General features: G+C 38.1%; 4 protein-coding genes across 11 annotated transcripts in view; 1 reads left to right on the forward strand and 3 right to left on the reverse strand.

The window, feature by feature from the left end:
* cfap54 (cilia and flagella associated protein 54) overlaps positions 1-997 on the reverse strand; it is a 29,128-nt gene extending 28,131 nt beyond the window's left edge. For 2 of the 4 annotated variants that reach the window (XM_047804144.1, XM_047804143.1), the window contains exons 1-2: positions 705-921; positions 491-596 (exon numbers count right to left, since the gene is read on the reverse strand). In XM_047804144.1, coding sequence (XP_047660100.1) covers positions 491-596; positions 705-853 — 255 coding nt within the window. In that variant the 5' untranslated portion in view covers positions 854-921. Of the gene's footprint in view, positions 1-490; positions 597-704 lie in introns of all 4 variants that reach the window. The other 2 variants (XR_007138685.1, XM_047804145.1) reach the window with 2 other exon arrangements.
* A 1,331-nt stretch (positions 998-2,328) lies between these two features.
* mcat (malonyl CoA:ACP acyltransferase (mitochondrial)) lies at positions 2,329-9,130 on the reverse strand. 5 transcript variants are annotated; one of them, XM_047803700.1, is made up of 5 exons: positions 8,430-9,051; positions 7,481-7,568; positions 7,152-7,369; positions 6,624-7,048; positions 2,329-2,873 (listed from the first exon to the last, which is right to left on the reverse strand). In XM_047803700.1, the coding sequence occupies exons 1-4, from the start codon at positions 8,844-8,846 to the stop codon at positions 6,635-6,637; spliced, it is 1,137 nt and encodes a 378-aa protein (XP_047659656.1). In that variant the 5' UTR covers positions 8,847-9,051; the 3' UTR covers positions 2,329-2,873; positions 6,624-6,634. The 5 variants fall into 5 exon arrangements, with proteins under 5 accessions (XP_047659656.1, XP_047659655.1, XP_047659654.1 ...); XM_047803699.1 differs by lacking the exon at positions 2,329-2,873 and adding an exon at positions 5,004-5,573; XM_047803698.1 differs by lacking the exon at positions 2,329-2,873 and adding an exon at positions 5,896-6,317.
* Positions 3,005-6,087, forward strand: bik (BCL2 interacting killer). The gene is made up of 5 exons (XM_047803702.1): positions 3,005-3,033; positions 5,134-5,236; positions 5,404-5,544; positions 5,655-5,769; positions 5,946-6,087. Exons 2-5 carry the CDS (start codon positions 5,142-5,144, stop codon positions 6,045-6,047), a joined length of 453 nt encoding a protein of 150 aa, XP_047659658.1. The 5' UTR covers positions 3,005-3,033; positions 5,134-5,141; the 3' UTR covers positions 6,048-6,087.
* Positions 9,131-14,533: 5,403 nt separating the features above from the next.
* Positions 14,534-20,577, reverse strand: part of rap1b (RAP1B, member of RAS oncogene family) — a 46,794-nt gene continuing 40,750 nt past the window's right edge. The window contains exons 6-8 of the mRNA XM_027151133.2: positions 18,691-18,834; positions 15,420-15,535; positions 14,534-15,237 (exon numbers count right to left, since the gene is read on the reverse strand). Of these exons, the coding sequence (XP_027006934.1) occupies positions 15,449-15,535; positions 18,691-18,834 (231 nt within the window). The 3' untranslated portion in view covers positions 14,534-15,237; positions 15,420-15,448. The remainder of the gene's footprint in view (positions 15,238-15,419; positions 15,536-18,690; positions 18,835-20,577) is intronic.

A 20,577-nucleotide genomic window follows, 5' to 3' on the forward strand; every position in this document is an offset into this window, starting at 1 on the left:
GACTATTCTTTTAACACATCCAGTAATGTTGCTAAGCTTGATAGTTTCGTATCAGCAACACACACACTACTGTTTAGTGCCTTCGCTGTGTTAAGAATGAAAACGGTCCACCATCTACTCCTATCTGGTCAGTGGTGGTCCTTTAGTGTCCCACTGATAGACACTATGCATCAACTACAGTGAGTAATTTTTATTTTTCATTGTAACTTTGAACAATGTTTTAAATTCATCGTATCTTAAGTATGTTACCTAGTGAACCAGCATTAATGTATCCAATGACAGTGATTAAGCACTTATGTAGGTCACTCTGAATAAGGGCATCTGCCAAATGCTGTAAATGTAAATGTAATTATACCTGACTACTAGTAATGTAAAAATCCTAAATAAAGTCCTGAAATAAAGCTATAATAGAGGTGTAACTAATAAGGTAGCATGTAATAGAAACTATAGAAAGACAAATCATGGGAGAAGAGAGAATAAATCATCCTACTTTCGTCTCGAAAAGAAAATCTGCAGTATCCAGCAGATGCTCCTCATAATAAGGCTTTGGGAGACGAGGTTCATATTTCTTCCAGATTTCAAACAGTTTCAAAGATCTGTATAAAAAAAGAAAAAAGAAAATAAAAAAAATGAATTTTATGTATATAATGTATAAAGACTGCATTAAGTTGCATTAACTGCATTAATACACCAAATGTTTTTACCCTCTTGAATAAGAGAAATGGTCGAAGGTTAAAGACTCACGAATCCTTTTCGTGTACGATTTAAAATCTTTTAAATCCTTCTCAAAAGCAGAAATGACCGGATTTGATTTATCTAAGGTGCCATAATCTGAAGCTTTTAAAGGTTGCATCTTTTGTTCGAACCGTAAACATCGGCGTGAACTGGAAGGCAAAAGTTTCTTAATGTTGCTATAGAGACGAGCATGCGCGGTGGCGATGCACGCTGAGGCGGTACGTCAACCGCGCCGCCATCTTGGAGAGGTAACCTCCCAGGTTCAGAGACACGTTAGTTAAGTTCACTCACTTTTTTTTTATTTTCCTATTTTTTTGTCTGTTTATATTTACATATGTGTTTTTTTATTCTCATCTTATGTTTATTGCCTGTGTGTTGTTGCTGTCTCTGTGTGCTGGAAGCGTTTGTCAAACAAATACAAGCCAATAAAGTTCTTTCTGATTCTGATTCTGATTCTTATATAAGATAAGATAAGATAAGATAAGATAAGATAAGATAAGATAAGATAAGATAAGATATACCTTTATTTGTCCCACAATGGGGAAATTTCTCTGTGACAGCAGCAAAGAGAAAGAAATGCAAATATATAAAGGACATAATATAATATACAGTATATACACAACACAATGTATAAATACAAAGAAGAAAATAGAGACCACGAGTAAATAGTTAAGCAGTAATAACAGTGTGTATTTATGGTGGCTGGTTCACTGGGACCAGCTTTGATCGTAAAGTCTAATAGCAGCAGGGAGAAAAGACTGTATCGCTCCTTCAGACACTTAGGATATATATAACAGTCTGTCACTGAAGGAGCTGCTCAGAGATGAAACCGTTTCATACAGGGGGTGACAGTTGTTCTCCAGCAATGATGATAGTTTTGCTACCATCCTCCTTTCTCCCACCTCCTGTTCAGTGTCCAGAGGAATCCCCAGGACTGGCCTGGCCTTCCTGATCAGCTTGTCCAGTCTCTTCCTTTCTGCAGTAGAGATGCTGCTACACCAGCATACCACACCATAGAATATGACTGAGTCCACCACAGAGTCAAAAAAGGTCTTCAGTAGCTCTCCCTGCACTCCAAAAGACCTTAGTCTCCTCAGAAGAAAGAGTCTATATATCGGTATTGATAGGAAAACAAACAATTATAGGGTTGTATAATTTATAGTACCTGTGAACAGTTTTAACAGCCTCTCTTTTATTGACTATTAAAGTTAATAAGAAAACCAGAAACCGATCTCTTGAAAGAAAAAATACTCACTCACTCATTTTCTACCGCTTATCTGAACTACCTCGGGTCAGGGGGAGCCTGTGCCTATCTCAGGCATCATCGGGACAGTTACAAATCACTGACACTGGGAACTCTTTAAAGCTTCATCATATCAATGAACTCAATCGTTCGCTTCAGAGCATTATCTATTCCATCTAATCGATCTATTATCGCTTTCGAGCAGTAATACGAGCTTGTGATTTGAAATGCATTAACACCGTCTGTGTTAATGGTTTAATATATAATAGAACATAATGCCCTGTGTTGCTGTTGCCTGTGGGCAAGTGACACTCTCTGATGGAAAGACTCGTGACAGATGGTTTATTGTCTTCAGCAAAACATAAACATTGCACAAAGTCACATTGTGTTTTTCTGTGTTCAAATTCTGTGCAGAAGATTAAGGTCAGAAAACACAATATATACAATAATATACAATATAAGCACTAAGCACCTCATAGGCTCAACATTTCTTTAGATAGGTTGTGGTTCAAGATGTGCTGTGTGGAAATGCACAGTTAAAATTCAATGACATTTAAGGGTGTTAAATAAAACATTGTTTTTCTTTTAAAAGTGAAAGTTGAACATTCTACAATCCCAACTGTTAAAACATTATCTTTATAACACAATAAATTGGTTATTGTTTAGAGATAAAGAGTTTGTGTCTGCTTTTTATGTCCAAACATCAGTACTTTGGCTTGTCGAAAAGGACACAAACATGACTCAGACATGCACTATTTGTTTATGTATGACAGGAGAAAGAACTCAGTGACGACATGGGGTATGTCCTCTAGTGGATGCAGTTCAATATGACTGCACGTCCCTCCAGGAAGGAAAACTCCTAAAGGCGTGGTTTTATCGTTGCTCAGACACACACCTGTAACCGAAAACCATTAAGGACGCTGCTGTGAGTGACTCTGCAAATATATATATATTATTTCAATATAAAATTGTTCAAATGAATATAATAGTTTAAATTCCATTTGATAATGGATATTTGTGTTACAGGGCGGCGTCCATTTGAACCTACAATTGAGGTACGTGTTGTTTTTGCCTTTGAAACCTGTCCTTTGTTAGACAACACAAAGATGGCTGCTGTCACTATAAGCTGTTGTTCCATTTTCACCAGGCTACTACATCAAAGTAGTGATTATTATGAAATTGGCATTGACTTAGTGTGTTCAACATGAAGCATGTATACCAGTACAGAGTATTTTTTTGAATTCTGATGACAACAATCATTTTGAAAATCTTTCTTTAGTTTTTATAGCAGATTGTGGGTGAAGGTAAACAATTAATCCAACTACAGATATAATTCCTGTTGTAAATTAATGTGTATGGGATAAGACATATTTTAAACATTGATACTTTAGTGCATTAGTTGGGAAAAACAACACGTATAAATGTGTTTATTTCGTTTACTCAGCTCTGAACAGTTTGGCTGATTTGAATGTATATTTGCATTAAGCTTTTATCTAAGAACACACGCGAACAAAAGGGCTGCTCACACAGCATTACTCAATGTATTTACACTTTATTGGGAACAATTTTTGATGAACACTACACTAAAATTTGTATCAACAGACCAATTCTTCCTGACACGGATTCCATGAGAACCATGGAATGGAAACCTTCTCTTGAGATTCTGGTCCATGTTGAAATTTTTTAATCTGCAGATTTTTTAAGGTGCACTTTCATGCTGCAAATCACCCATTCCACCAAATCCCAAAGCTGTTCTGCTGAATTCAGATTGATCCAGTCAGAGTTCAGAGAGCTGAAGAACTCTGAACTCATTATCATGTTCATGAAATTACTTTGAGATGACTTTTACTTTGTGACATGGGGTGTTACCATGCTGGTGTAACCATTAGAAGGTATGAAATGTGGCCATAAAGGAATGTACATGGTCAGCAACAATACTTGAATAGTCTGTGGCATTCAAGCGATAAATGTTTAATATTAACCAGCCAAGTGTGTCAAGAATCTGCCTGCCTGGACTGTTAACACAAGGCAAGTGGGATCCATGGATTCATGCTACTGCCACCATATTCTGACCCTACCATCTATATACCTCAACAGAAATCAAGATTCATCAGACCAAGTTAAATTTTTCCAGTTTTCAGTTTGTGAGCCTCTAAACACTAAGCTTTCTATTCTTGACTGACACAAGTGGACCCCAACATGGTCTTTTGTTGTTGTAGCCCATCCGCCTCGGCATTCGACATGTTGTACTTTGAGTTGCTGTAGCCTTTCTGTCTGCTAAAAACAGTCTGATCATTCTCTATTGAGTTCTTTCATCAACAAGACATTTCTGTCTGCAGAACTGTCAATGACAGGAGGCTTTTTTTATTGCATCATTCTGTAATGTTAAACTTGAGACACTGACATGTGTGGTAATTCCAGAAGAGGAGCATTTATCGAAATGCTAAAACCAGCCCATCTGGCACCAACAACCATGTCACGGTCAAAATCACTGAGGTCACATTTTCCTCATTCTGACGGTCGAACATTACCTGAAGCTTCTTGCTGTATCTGCCTGATATTTGCATTGCACAGCTGCCAAACAATTGGCTGATTACATAATAATTAATGAATGCGTAGGTGTACAGGAGTTCCTATTAAATGTTCAGTGAGAGTACATTGCCTATAATTATAATTTAACAGCATTATATTCTTTTTTTAATGTATACTTTCTATGTATTTTTTATTGGTTCCACTTCCTCATCATTCGGTTGTCATGAAGACGAAATCTGACTGTTTATAACTAGTATATTTTTGATTTGTTATGGTACACATCAGTAAAAGTTATTTATTGGCAAAGCGAAAGTAATAACAGCAGTTAATAAGGTGTGGAACTGGAACCTACAGTGGATGAGCTCATCTTTTCACTCTCCACTGGCAACACAAAGGACACACCCAGTATGCTGACGAGTCATGTGACTGTGTGTTTACATGGCGAGAACAAGTTCGTTGAAAGCATAAAAAAAATCAACCACAAAGGGCACAGTACAACCCAACAATACTTGTAATAAATAACCACTTAAAACAGGTAGAAAACAAGGAAACAGATACACAGCTTTACTAGGAATGGATGCTGTTTAGATAAAAATAAAATATAAAATATTCTCTTTGTTTAGAATATAAAATGGTGGAACAAGCACTACAAGTGAGCAGGGCCATTTCCCCTCAGGCTGGACCTAGCGAGGTGGAAAACCACATTCTCTCCGAGATCAACATGAGGTAGGAAAATTAAAAACCCCTCCAAATCCATTTTACTCAGTTATACCAAAGTGTAGACATTGTGCTTTCTTTAATGTTACAGATGGATCATGTTACTGAGCAGATTACTGTGTAGAATGACATCATTCAAATGAAACTCTTACGATGATACAAATTGTTTGTTCTAGGAGAGCTACTCAGCAAATTGGACGTCAGCTGGCTCAGATCGGAGATGAACTGAACAGCACGTGGAGGGAGAAACTCCCTCAGCAACGACACCTAGACTGGCAGGTTCATCCGAACATACTGATCTGGAGAGCCTTCAACAGGTAAATGACCACTTTTAGGCATACATTATCTAGGAACGAGAAACACAAAGCAATCGGTTTTATTTATTGCGGATAAAAGCAAGAAACAAAGTGTTAAATGTGTAATACAGGAGGATCATTGGCAGCCTTCAGTGGTCTAAGATCATGCCAATGATAAGAGCATCCAGGCTGGTTCCAGAGCTGCACATACAAGCCTGCCAGGGAACTATGAAGTGGATCAACTGGGTAAGAGCAAATTATGTAATGGGGTATGGTAGAATGTGTAGTATAAAGCAAAGGTACTGTACACAAATAGGAAAAAGGTTTCCATTTAGACCAAAGATACCTAGAAATGAGTGTAATACTCCATTCTGATTGTTGCTGTTTATTGAATACCGACATTCTATTTTCTCTTCACACAGGTAAAGCCACACTTTCCTGGTTGGTCCTGCAAGACAAAATGTTTCCTAGCTTCTGCTGCACTGCTGTTAGCTGCAACTGTCTTTACTGTAACCAAGATTTAAGGCAACCAGAAAAAGGCCAAGAGCGGGTCTTTGGCGGGTCTTCGAATGGGTCAAGAAGGAAAATTATATGTGTTCATTTTTTATATAATTTTATATGATTGTTTTCTACCTGAGTGCTGGTTCACACGATTTTTGTAAGTTGTTTGATGCCGTTGTTGGTTTACTGTAGGGTCTGTTGCTGGTTAATTGGGCCGTTCATGCTCTCACCTCTTCTTCTAAAAGAACTGCTATACTATTATAGGAAGCTGGACTTTCAATCTGATGTTTTTACTGTAATGCAAATAATAATAATAAAAGTTGTTGGATGGAATATGCAGTTGTTTTTTTTCTTCCGGAGTTTGGAAAACAGGATGGAAAAACAATGTCGACGTTTATTTTTGTCTTCCTTAAAGTTAAATATTTCACACCGTTTTGCCACAAATGCAAAAGCACTAAAGTTAACATGTTATAATGTAAAGTGATAAGACTATAAGAAGTGAAACAAGCCAACAGACAATTTCATTGAATTCTGAAAAAATAACAGAATGATCTTGAATATCCAAACCCATTAAAAGAGTTTGTAAATTGGAAATTTACCTAAATGTCTGTCAATCGTCTTGTGGAAGTGCCACATCAACGTGTGTGTAGTTCTTAAATGCCTTCATGTTGCACTTCTGCAGTGTAGCCCCCAGTTGTCTCCCAGGTCCCACTTCGTATGTGTTAGGAAACTCCTGTCCACGTGTCCGCTCATAAATCTCATGCATCACCTGCTCCCACTTCACCGGTGACACCAGCTGCTTGACCAGCTGCTGCTGCACATGTTTTTCTTGCATGTAACGCTTTCCATCGACGTTCGAGTGAACTGCGATCTCAGGCCGGCGCACCTGTATCTGGTGCAGCACCTTGCTCAAAGGCTGCACAGCTGGCTCCATCAGCTGTGTGTGGAAAGCGCCGCTTACTGGCAGCAGTTTCGTCCGAACAAAATGCAGCTGCTTCGAGGTTTTCTGGAGGAAATCCAATGCCTGGGGAAAACAGGAACAGTCAGTTGTGTTGCAGTCATTGAATCCCGTTGCATTTTAATGCTCCATCTAAAGTTTTTCCAGCTCATAAAGGGCTAATTCGTACCTCAAGATGTCCAGCAATGACCCTCCCATCTGGAAACAAGTAATTTGCAATGGAGCAAACAGGATTTTGTATACCCAGAGAACGACAGTGCTCTCTAGCTTGAAGGCAGGCATATTTGTAATTGGCTTGAGGTCTACCAATTACAGATAACATTCCACTTGGGGTCAAATCTGAGGCTTTCTGCATGGCTTCTGCCCTCACTTTCACTGCAAAAAGGGCTACACAAAATATTGCCATTAGTCTAAAATAATAATCTTGATGCAGGTCAGATTTACATACAACACCAAGATTTCATTTTCCTGGAAAATAAACAAGTGCTTCACTCTTACCTTCAGCAAAGTCCATAGCACCAGAGAATACCAAAGCAGCAAACTCCCCAACACTGAAACCAGCAGCAGCAACACAGTTCTCTATTGCCTGAGGAAGGACAAACTTGGTTACACCTGACTGCCATTTTTCACCAACTGTCACCTCTTCAGATAAGACTGACAATGCAAGAGTTATTCTAGCTGTTATTTTCTATACTTATATAAAAACAATTTTCACTGTGATGAATTACCTGTGACAGAACATTTAATTAGCAGCTTCTGCACACATTTTGACAATCAGTGAATTTAACTGACACAATCAAATGACTTTATACAGTGCATAGTATACATTAAACATATACTGATGCATTATTTAGTAGAAATTGAGTTCATTTCAAACAGTCAAAGTATAAAACAGTCGAAGTAAACTGTAGATCACAAGTTCCAAACCCACAAGTACCTAGTTTTAGTCTTTCCCACACTCTAAAACAAACACCTCAACACAAGTGTCAGACATGTTATTGTGAGCAGGGGAAGCACTAAACAGTGCTGTGAACATGTGTTGTAGATGAAAAGTGCTCGGATGTCACTTTACCTAATCCATGGGGTGTGGCTTCAACATTGCAGGTGGGATCCAACAGCACGTGATTATTACACCTATAATGTATGACTTGCTTATGCACAGAACAGAAATTTGGCTACTCAGAACAACAAAACATTAAAAGGAAATCCTTGTTTTGCACAATGTGGTGCTGCTTAGCCAATGTGAGTTCAGACAGCACTATTTATCTAGTTAAAGTTCAAAGTGTGTATAAACAAATAGGATGGACTATTCGGTGCTTTTTGTACCCGATACATTGTTTTGGAGTTTTATAGTGTGTCACTTCAGGTAAAAGAGTAAACTACTTAAATTTCACACACAGATGCAGGATGGGGGGAGATATATAAAGGTCGTTTTTTGAACACTTACAGCAGGGTTTTCGTGATTCAGTCTTTCCACAGCAGCTAAAGATGTGATGAATACAGCTGGTTGGCAATGTACAGTCTTCATCAGATCCTCCTCAGGTCCATTCATGCACAGTGAAAGAAGGTCATACCCCAGCACTTTCTCAGCCACAGTGAACATGTCCTTAACGTTGCTGTACTTGAGCAGTCCTCTGCCCATGCCCACAAACTGACTGCCCTGTCCAGGGAACAGCAGCACAGACACTTTCCCTGGAGGTTTCCTTACCCTGTGTTTCTCCTCCACCGGTTTCCTCTTTTCTGGCTGAGTTTGTTCCAGTTTCTGAACATGATCACTGAGTTTTCTGCAATGAAGAACAGCAGCCTTGCTACAAAAACACCTTAATGCTGCACTTCTACAGTGAACCAGAGCTATCAAACTCATGACAGCAGGCGTTTATATATCCAACTCTTAAACTCTTTTCCTGAATATGAACATTTATAACAAAAACGTCTTAAGAAAAATAAAAGAAATGCTGCATTTGTAAAGCATTTAGTAAATTAGAGATAAGACCCTGTACCTTTTACTGTCATTTTAGACTCAAACCACGTGTGTTTTTCTTATTCTGTTGTAAACAAACACACCCAGCGCCCTCTAGTGGACTGGAGCCTCTTCCTGGTCTGTTCTCAACCGTGTCGCACTTTTATTAATTATTTATTCTTAATAATATTATACCTGGATTACGATTTAAGTTTTAAACCAACCGTTTCCTCCTATTTAGAGGATATAAATATTACAATATGTGTTATCTATGAATGATGGACAGCTTAAAAACCTGCACTCTGTCGCCCACTATTGGTCAAATTATGATATTACAGAAGAAGAAGAAAAAATCCTGGCCATATTCTGATAATAAAACCTTTAATGCTGATTGATGTAGATCTTTTGTAGGAAAACAAGGGAATCCCAAATGTGCAGATGGCTCTGTGGTTTGTATTTCTAAGCTCACTGCCTGTTTGATTCAGGTTCAGAGACTCACTATGTCAGATTCATGAGTGTAAAGAAAGAAATATATATATATAAAACTTACATTTTATCTCATTTTCAAACAACTGAGCAATTGAGGGTTAAGGGCCTTGATCTGGGGCCCAGCAGTGACAGCTTGTAGGATTTAGAAATCAAACTCACATCCTTCTGATTGGTAGATTGGTGTGTGTGTGTGCGTGCATATATATATATATATATATATGCACACACACATACCACGGGATCTGGTAGCCTAGATATATGTTAAGTGTTATCAGACTCACGGCGTTTAAGCCATTACTGCAGTTTACCAGCTTGATTTGGCTTTTTTTGAATGTTGATCCTTGGGTTTGTGTTCATCTGAATTGTCATTTTGTAAATCTTAACAAAGGAACAGCATTATAAACACAACAAATGGGTTAAAGACATGTTTAAAGCCAATAATCTGACATCATAAACACTCAAAAGCCTTTCACGTCCATGTCCTCAGTGTCCAGCTAGTGTCAACTTTCTTCTCTTAGGCTATTCCAACTAGCTGAACTAACTAGCTCACAACAAAAAGACAATCACTAGCGTGATCATTTAGCAAAGTGGCATATTTGATTCTGATCCAGTAGAAAAATGATTTGAAATTAAACTTGTTAATGATTGTGTGTTACAGACTTCAAATCCAGCTGCAACTCCAGCGTATCATAGAGAAGAGCAGCTGGAAAGGGACAGCACTGGATTACAAAACCAGTGAAGCAGTAATGTGCAAACAAACAATTTTCTGCATGCTTAATTTAAGCAATATCACAGGTGTGTTGTACTGAATATCAGCACAGCAGTGATTTGGACAAAGACACGAAGCTGCACATACCTTAAAACTCTTGGGTTTTTCCAAAGACTGCAAATATTTCTTACTACATTTATTGTAGCTCTTAAATAATTCATAGTCTTTACTGAATAAAAATGCTTTTAAGATCATGTGTTTAAGTCAAGATTTGAAGGAGGTGACAAATTACAGATTCATTGTTCCTTTGAGCACAATCATGTCTGTGCATCAGAACCGTAAAATTAAAACAGCTCATAGTCTGTAGTCAGAGTGACAATAATGTCCACCATGTCTTCTATGAACTGAATTATGGGATTGCTGAGAGCCTTATGATGTCTTCCGATTGAGACATAATGTATTTTGCTGGCCAGTAGAGAACATGCATGAGAATGCTGAAAATGTTCACGCGGTAATCATTTAGAATTGTACAACGATTATTCAGTATCATGATATATTCATACATTGTTTAGGAATTATCATATCAATTAAACATAAATGTAATAATCAACACATGCCTAATGAACATGAACATACACACAGCTGTGCTCAAAATGTGGTTAAATTACATCAGATTTAATCATAACCATTTGGAAACAGAAATTCAATTGAAAAAAAACCTTGTAAATTTATTGTCACAACATTGTTAAAACCTTAGTGAGAAAAATGTTAATTAATGGTTGGTTTTATAACAATACTAATATTTACCCAAGTGTTTCCTTCAGGCAAGATGTGAGTGATGAGAAGTAAACAAGAAGTTTCAGCACCTGAGGGATTTGTTTCCTGTTGATGTTCATGGATTCAACGTGTTTCCATTAAGGACAAAACACAACGTAAAGGGTTGTGGTAATAAGTGGAAAAAGACGGTCCTGCCATTAAAGTTATGCTGTGGCTACACCAAATCTCTGCTTTTATTTATTTGTCAAGAAAAAGGACTAATAAAACAAAGATCTAGAAAAGAAAAAGGTTGGAGTCACGGGTGCAATATAATTCACCTAAACCTTGAAACAGGCAGAATGAAGTCCATGACGTTTACCGTATTCAGAGATGTTCACCAAAGGTTTTAGGATGCATGACCATCACATCTACATGTGGTTCTTCCCCAAATGTTGGAAGCACACATTTATATAGAATATATCTGGATGCTGTAGCATTATAATTTCGAATCACTGGAACCAAGAGGCCCAAACCTGTTCATGACGATGCCCCTGTGTACAAAGCAAGCTGAATGAAATCATGATTTGCCACGATTAGAGTAGAACCTGGGTGGTGTGCAATCACAGATTATTTGAGTCTGATGACCACCTTTTGAATAGCAAAATGACAATCTAAACACTCAGTGTCCACCTGCACATTCATACAGTTATGTAATCCTACAACCATGTGGCAGCAGCACAATGCATAAAATCATGCATCTATAGGTCAAGAGCTTCAGTTAACATTGAAAATCAGAATAGAAAAAAATATGATCTCTGGGACTTTAACTGTGGCACGGTTGTTAGGACCAGATGGGCTGGTTTGAGTTTTCCAGATCTCCTGGGATTTTCACACACAATAGTCTGTACAGTTTACACTGAATCAAGATGTATTAAACAAAAACAGAGCAATACACTCAGAACAACATATCCATTAGAGCTTCCTCCTAAAAAAAAGTGATACTTCGCTACAGAACTTTTACGAGTTACTCCAAATTGATATTATAAATATATATGTATAGAAAATATACACACATCTATTCAATACTTTTTTTGTTTTAAGATGTCTTAGAAGTTGAGTAACTCCAATAATCCCTGTAGAAAATAACCTGATTGTTTTATTAACTGCCTTCACAACTGATGTGGTCTTAAATCCACATACTGAACCCTGGATTTGTGCCCTGCACCAGTATAAAGTGATCTTTCAAGACATTCAGCCTGGAACAAAATTAGCATAAAACTAGCTAGCTAATCAATAAATCATGCTTCATAAGAGAGGCTACAGGATGGCTTTAATTATTCACAACTGTTCTTGCCTCCTTGTTACATTCATTTATCTATTTAGAGGAGGATGTAATACCGTTTTCTCATCCATTGCTTTCCTTTTTCCCCCCTCAGATCCTGATAATGTATTTAGGCAGCGGTGTCCAATCTTATCCTCGAAGAGCCCGGTGTGGTTGCAGGGTTTCACTTCAATCAAGCAGGAACCACATCTGATTCCTCCTGTTTAATCAGTTAATCTTGGCTTTCAGTAGACTCCCGTGTGGCTCCTGTTTGGTTGGAATGAAAACCTGCACCTACTGTATGCTGGACTTGATAAAATTAGACACTAAGCTAAATCACACATTCAGTCTGACTTGAAATAACTTTATGTTTAAGAGACAGAGATTTTGTACGTGTACACGTGCCATCACCGTGACGTGCCCATTACAAAACCTCGACATTATATGATCTTTGTTATGTAATGAACTTAAGTCGATTTCATCTTCACACCCGTCTAAAAACAACCTTAAAACAAGTATCATTAGAGCAAATGTTAAACTGATTTTATTGACAGAAGAACTGTGAAACATTACACAATCAAGTGGTAGAACTGGCTTCTTGCAAGCCCTTGCATGGCAATCCAATTTATTGAACTACAGATGCTCGATTATACAAAATTGCACCACTTCGATTAAGGCTTTTAAGTTTACATTTGGCCAACCGTCCACCCTCCCACCCGCTCCCCAACTCTAAAGGTTTCATTTCAAATACTGCGGCTCTCTTACAGGTTTAACCCCACCGAGATTTTGTGGGAAAATAAAACTAAACAAACAAACAAACAAAAAAAAAAACAACAAAAAAATTCCAACAAAGCATTTAATTACAGAATCACCAGAACAGAATTTCAACGATTAAACCTTCACTCGTTCGGCATTGCTTAATAGATTTTTTATTTATCACATTTTTTACTGAGTGATCCTCCATAATGCATGCATAAAGCATTCATGCTGCACATGTTGTAGTATATATCGAGCCAGAAAAATCTGAATTTTAATGCTGGGAAAGACAGAGGCTCGGTGCAGACAAAAAGATGTTCCGCAGCTCAACTAGTCAAACACATTGTGTCGCACAGTTCATCGAAATCTCATGAATGCTTTATGTATGCCTCGTATGATTGCACTTGTTACAATATGGTCTTTATTTTTTAAACTCTTGTTCCCTTTTCTCCCTGCTCTGAAACCCAACGTCCCCATCCCAACATTTACTACAGTAATTCCCACAGAAACGCAGACAGAAAACAGTTCAAACAAAGTTTTACAAAAGTGAAACAGTCACTAACAGGCAAGGCTTTTTTTTTTTTTATCTTTACTGACAGGATCCAAAATGATCAGTTGCATTCGCAGGCAAAATGGAAGGTCAGGTGAGTAATTACATTAAGAGATCATCAGTAAATGCAGCACAGACGCTGATATTACTGAACATTCTTCTATTAAATTCTCAATTATAGTATCACTTTTGATGAAGGCCATTTTTATAAATCATTATGTCTGTGCTTATATTTTTTCGGTAAGTTGATAAAGATTCCATGTAAGCATCTGTATAAGCTCTAATAAAGCCACATAAAGCTCTAAAAGATGTTATATAAGTTTAGCTGTTTGTTACAATGCCATGTGGTCAACATCTCTTTAATTAGTCTATTTATTAACAATTACAGAGATATTAGAAACTCTAAATGTCATTGCTTTAAATGATTGTTATATGTTAAAGCTGCTTTAAATAATTCAAGTTGATCTTTGTAATAAAGGTTGTGTCATACATCACAAGGCATTATAGTGAATATCCTCACTTGTGTAACATGATTATGTGTCAAGGACTTATTAGATTAGAGCTGCATGAAACATTATCCGTCTTTAGAAAAAAGACCTACAAGAAATCATTACCAACTTTACAAATAATTAGAAACACAGTTGTAATAATTTACCACTTATGGCTTAATAGAAAGTGTAACCCTTTTAATTCTTTAAAATTTACTTCCTGTAGTAGCTTAGGAGAATTCTGTGAAAGGGACTGGACAGTTTACATTATTCTATCAATGAGATATCACATGATGCGAAGCCGATTTATTACATTTCACTCTTTCATGGTGAAGCGTGAATGTCCCTTTCAGCAGTGCCCCCATGTGAGCACCCCAAACTGTACAAACGTCTCTGTAAACAAGACAAGAAACCTGGTATGAGAGATGGATTATGATTTTTTTTTTTTTTTAGTTGGATTCAACTGGAAAGAAAAAAGTCTAAATACATATTTGAAGGCATTTGAGGCTAAGAACAACATAATAGTGACAGAAATTATATTTTTTAATTTTTACACATACATGTATCCACAGGTTTTCCTAAAGATAAAACTCATATCAATAGTTCATGTGATATACCATCTTGGCAGAGCAAAAACTAGTAACATTTAAAAGGAGGAAAATTAGGATGAAAATAAAAGAACCAAAAAAGAACAAATGTTACAAAAGACAAAATCTACAGAAAGAAATGCACAGAAACCAAGGAGCAAAGTTAGCTGTATGAAATGGACTATATAGGTGTCTTTGGACTTCCTCTCATCTCTGGCTAAAATAGTGGTGCTTATAAATATCGCATCATTGTAATTGCCATGGCAACGTGCACAGTCAGGTTCAACACGCGCTCCTTACTTTTCCAACGGTGGCTGACTCCGTTAGTAATAACACTGTGTAGGGCTCTGGGTTTTTAAAAATTCTTTTAGGATTTTATTCATTTATCCACTGAATTATTGGTCTATTTTAGTTGCATACAGTTAGAATATATATTTATATATTTATAAGTAAAAATCTTTCTTGCAACTCTGGAAAGTGTTGATGGTTATCTATGTGCAAAAAATATGATACTGTAGCCTTGAATCTGTTGGTTGGTTTCTTTAAAGGGGCATCACCACACAGGAAAGTCCATTCGATGTTAGGTTTTAGTAACGTCGGAATGCTGGCACTGCTGACAGACACAGCAGCAAATCAGACCTACAGACAGAGAAAGAAGCAGAAAGATGGAAGGAGAGAGAAATCGAGAACATACGGAACGATCAGATGTAAGCCGAGATTACTGGGTTTATTCTAATGATCAACTTAAGCGGGCAGAACTGATCCTGAATCAGCCATGAATTCACACACCCACTCAGTACAATCTGTTCTCTAGTTCTCACCTGGCTCAGAGCAACAGAACAGCTGTGTATTAGAGCAGCTGACAGTTGGACTTTTTGCGTGCCTTCCCGGGTACTGGGGTTTTCCTGTTGATTTGCCGGACCAGGTCATAGAAGATCTACAAAAGCACAATTTATGACGCAAACATTTAATACACGTTGTATACAAATCACACGCACACGTGCACACATTCTAAAGAAAGTTTCATTTAGCACAAATTACATATTTATTATCCAGACCCAGGGGAGAATGGTTTAAGATGCTGGGAAACAACCACCTGTTGCAACTGTGAGCAGAAAAGAAACTCTGAACACTCAGCATGACAAACGCTGAGGTGGATGAACTACAACAGCACACAACCACACTGGATTTCATTCCTGTTACACAAGAACAGAAATCTTAGACTTAGTGGGTTGAAGCTGAAAAATTGGTTTCCTTCAATAAAGCCCAGCTTTGTGGCGTGCCCAGGTTGGGCTTCTCCTCTGAAAAGCTTCTCCAATCTGAGCCATGGCTCTCTCTAGTGCCTTCAGGCATTACCTTTGGCCTTTCAGTTGATTTTCTGACTAATCCCTTCTCAATCCAGTCGTTGACTGGAGTCTTGGCACATCATCGTCTATGCAGACTTGTGGATGTGCCAAATTCTGTCCATTCTTTTTTTATTATTATTATTTAATTGATTTAGGTGTTGTGGGACTTGACAATGAACACTGTTGTATTTCATTTAAACCACTTCAGATTTCTAGCACAAACAAGTGTACAGTGGAGAAAGCCACCAAGCTTTCCCATATGGCCCCAGAGCAAACCTTTAACCCTTATCTGCTCAGAGGAGCGGAAGTCATAGAAGATCAACATTTATTTCTGTGTCATTCTAAGTCTGTATCTCTCCACATGCCTGCAGTAAAACTAAGAGCAGCATCAGATAAGTCAGCCATTGTGGTAAAGACTGAAATTGCACAGACAGCGTGATTGGCACCAGCAGAGGATAGCGAGGCTGCTCATAATGCAAACGCTAGCAGCACAGAGAAATCATCCACTTGTTAATGCGACAGCTTCGAATCACATCTTTTCCAGTCCATGTGGAGCTCACTGCTTTTGGTGGCCACTTCAGTAAAGCAGAAAAAAATAAAGAGTTATCAAATGATAGTTAATTTATAAATGCTACTAACAAGTCCAATGCTCAAATTGTTATAACACTTTACCAGTGTTTCTTATAAAACCATGACCAGCTGTCATTGAACCCACTGCATCAGAACAAGTGATAGATTTGCTATATGATTTCTTAAATACAGTGACACAACACATTAGGTGTGATTGCTGTGTCAAAACTGCACAAGTGGCTTTTTAAAACTTGTGTGGTCATCTGCAAAAAAACACTTGCATTCTATCTAAATTCTGATAAACAGCCAAAAATGATGAAAAATCCAGTTAACACAACCGAAGGTTTTCTTTTTTGTGAATACTGACATATACTTGACTTAAGTGATTTTTGACTGTACATTATAGGTCTTCTCGGGTCTAAACAAAAGTACCTGACTCGAAGTGACCTGAATTACTTTTTACCCGAACCAGACGTGCATAATTTATTTATTTATTTTAAGAAAGACCCGGCCCAAACTCGAAAAAATTAGGCCCGAGTCCGACCAGACTCGGACCCGAATGTTGCATAACTCTACACTAAAGTGACTGCTACATAGTGGATTCAAAATTGATTGACAGGCCTGTTTCAACAAAAATGAGCTTACCGCCAGCCACACGTCGCCAGCCACATGTCGCAAGCGGTCTTGGCAAACAGAGGAGAGGTTGGAAAAGGACTCGAGTCGATGCACACACATGAGATACAGTAGTTCGGGTCTCCTCGGGTCCGTCGGTAAAAACACATTCATTTTAAATTTCCCGAAACCCCGATGCCGCTATTATTATACCCGACCCGTGTGTGAGGCACACGTGAAACTTTTAGACCCGAACCCGCTCGAGTTTCGAGTCAGACCTCGGGTTTTCGGATCTAAGTGGACCCGAGAAGACCTCTACTGTACATATGGAGAAGTGGTGGTGGTTCAGTAGAATCCTGAGTGTGACAAACTTCCCAGCAGCACTTTAATTTTCTCTGCATATAGATTTTTCTGAAAGCTTAAGACCAGTGAGGGGAACAGCCAACTCAGATCCTGAACACCCAGAGATAAGCAGTTTGGCAATGTCCTGCCCAAACACAGCTGATTCAACTCATCAGCTAATTACCAGATTTAGCAAGTCTGTGTAAATGGAAAAAAAGTGCTAAACATCTGTCATCCTGGCCTACAGTTGTGCGCCTCTGGCTTAAGAGACTAAATGATGATAATTCAACACCAGACAAAAGCTGATCATGGCTACAGACATACTTAAGCAGTTTGGTGTAATTTCCTCAGGCTGAGAAAAGGTAAACATCATCTTTCCCCACCTAATTAAAAGCAGTCTGGCTGAAAGTCTTATAGACATTGATTGAAAGCCCTGCATTCCTAAGACAGCAAGTGTCTCAGAATAAGACCTCACTATAGCCCTAATTGAGATGTAGCAGTGTCTGGATTTTGATTACAAAAAGCAACAGGTAAGGTTTTTTTTAATGCTGCTGCTTTGACAGGAATGAGTGAATCTCAAGACACAAATGCGAAAATGATGATATTAGATCATTTCTTTCGGCTAACGCCATGAAGCGTGAAACCTACTCCAGGGAACTGTTGGGATTTCATATCATCTAACACTGGAAATGAAGGATACCAGCATTGTCTGACTGATCAGATAAAACTAAGGCTTCATGCTGACAGAACACAAATCAGCACTATGATGTCGAGTCAGCAGCGTCAGAGCCAAGGCCCTGGTTCACAGAGCTTCCTCTGTGTTTGTGTGCTGCAGCTGACTGCCTGACATGGTGGCTGTGTGAATATGGATATATGAAGTGATGGCACAGGTTGACCCCCCACACCATCAGCTAATTAGCAGAACAAGGATTTTGTTTTGCTCATAGACATAATCCAACATCTATTATTCATAGCGTGGCTGAAAAGTAAAACAGGGATTGTTATCTGTACAGAATAGTTGGAGTGCTGCATTGTTCAGACTAATGCTAAAGCAAGCTAGAGACTTGATAGGAAGATTTATTTTTGAGCTTATCAATAGCTGTGACAAAATACAAAAAAAAAAAAAAAAACAACAACAGGTGTTTGACAAGCAGAGCATAAAGGAAACAGTTGACAGACAGGTTCAAATGTCCTGAAGATCAATAAAGTGTTTAAGGCTCACCTCATTGACGTTAATCTTGGATTTTGCAGAGGACTCGAGGAAGGCACAGCTGTTCCACTGGCGGGCCAGGTTCTGTCCCTGTTCCTTTCCCACCACTCTCTCATCCTCCAGATCACACTTATTCCCCACCAGGATCATCGGCACCTGCAGAAAGATAGTAATTAATGGGGGTGGGGCAAAGATCCAAGACTTTCACTTCTCTCTTACTCATGAAAGTAAAACTAAATGCATATTGTATTTATGGGAAGCATTGGCTGCCCCGAAAGTTTCACTAAAATGCTACAATGAAATGATTTCCCATGTCACTATTATGCATCAATGTCAAGAAAATTCAATATTTTATCAGATCAAGACATCATCTCACAATGAAATATTGTGCTGTCTGTTAGTACAAATGGTATTTAATAGTCAACACAGCCAGTGAGAAAATGGGATACTATGACGGACACAAGTACACTGGGTTTAAATAGCAAATGCTCCTTATAATGACTGAGAACTCTCGAATGGTCTGAATGTCCTAACCAACTACCAATCAGTGAAAAAGTAATGCACATGACCACATTTCAACATACCAGTGCCAGTTAGTCAACCACTCACAGACGGCTCAGAACTGAGCACTTTTAAAGAACTACTATGTTATTTTTTGCGGATTTCTAGCAAGCTAGTTGTAACTAACCTCTTGTAAACATAGCAAAAATACAATGCTAATGCCAACCTGATTTTGGAAAAGTGATGCAACAATCACTTATAAAGGGAATTGAACAGACAGACAGACCCGAAACTGATTTAATTGAAGCCATTGACATTCTTTCAGCTTTATTAGTACAGTAAAGATGATTAGCTTGTGCTATGGCCATGTTCATGTGTTACTGTCCTTACCTGCAAGACAGGTTTAATTCTATTATTTTAAAAACCAATAGCCATCACTGTCATGCAATGCAATTCATAAGCATTCAGAATATGTATATGATATCGGAAAACTGACATCATATTAAAGGTCACCCTGATTGGCACGAGCCAATACTTTGAACACAGCGTTAAGAAAGTAAATGATATGATTTTAAAATTCAGAAATAAGGAGTGGAAAGTGTCAAACTGAAGAGAACAGATCACATCCATAGTTTAGAATAATACTAGATATAGCATTTTAAGAGTAAACTCATATCTATATGTACTATTATCTTCATGGTCAAAAGAGAGATACAGACTAGAAGTAGAGATAAATATTTTAACACAAAAACAACATTCTAAGTATATCAGTATATACGGATATGTACAAATATACAAGTATCGCGGAGAAAATGTGGAGATTTTTTGATAAGCCAGACTAACAGAGACTTCCTGTTTCATTTATAAGTCTTTCAAGGCAGCTGCTGGAAGGCCTGAGAATCTGAAATTGAAAATGCTTAGAAACCCCCTGCTGAGTCAGACTGCGCTGAAATGGAAGAGGAAGATTAAAAAATTGAAATGAAAAGCTCAGATGAAAACTGTCCTCGACTGAAACTCTGACGTCCCAATTCAGTTTTCAGTTCAGCTCTGTGGAGAAGTGAAACTATAAGACAGACTTAGACTTGGCTGTACAAAGAGCTTATCCAATTCACCTCCAATCAGGAAGAGGACTGAAATAGCACATGCCAGAGGGGGCCGTGACACTGTCTTCCTTCTCGGAAACATTCTGAGCGAGCCTGATATATACACACACACACACACACGCATACGTCTTTCACTGGGATTCTTTTCCTGAATGCGCACGTATATTCCTGTACACACCCCACAAAACCGAACTTTGGTATGGTAATACTTTGGTAATATGACTGCAATTTAGCCGCTATAACCGGCAGCTACAACGGTTGTATGGACAATAAAATGTTACAGCATGGTCAATGT

Source organism: Tachysurus fulvidraco, chromosome 19 (assembly GCF_022655615.1).
Source record: "Tachysurus fulvidraco isolate hzauxx_2018 chromosome 19, HZAU_PFXX_2.0, whole genome shotgun sequence".
Classification (NCBI taxonomy): Eukaryota; Metazoa; Chordata; class Actinopteri; order Siluriformes; family Bagridae; genus Tachysurus; species Tachysurus fulvidraco.

What these genes read in the sequence shown, in the direction of transcription:
- bik (XM_047803702.1), top strand. Translation starts at nt 5,142, where the DNA reads ATGGTGGAACAAGCACTACAAGTGAGCAGGGCCATTTCCCCTCAGGCT. An exon ending in ATCTGGAGAGCCTTCAACAG is followed by an intron (nt 5,545 to 5,654) that starts GTAAATGACCAC and finishes TGTGTAATACAG; the next exon opens with GAGGATCATTGGCAGCCTTC. An exon ending in CTATGAAGTGGATCAACTGG is followed by an intron (nt 5,770 to 5,945) that starts GTAAGAGCAAAT and finishes CTCTTCACACAG; the next exon opens with GTAAAGCCACACTTTCCTGG.
- mcat (XM_047803700.1), bottom strand. Translation starts at nt 8,846, where the DNA reads ATGAGTTTGATAGCTCTGGTTCACTGTAGAAGTGCAGCATTAAGGTGT. An exon ending in TGCTATGGACTTTGCTGAAG is followed by an intron (nt 7,370 to 7,480) that starts GTAAGAGTGAAG and finishes TATTTTGTGTAG; the next exon opens with CCCTTTTTGCAGTGAAAGTG. An exon ending in TCATTGCTGGACATCTTGAG is followed by an intron (nt 7,049 to 7,151) that starts GTACGAATTAGC and finishes TGTTTTCCCCAG; the next exon opens with GCATTGGATTTCCTCCAGAA.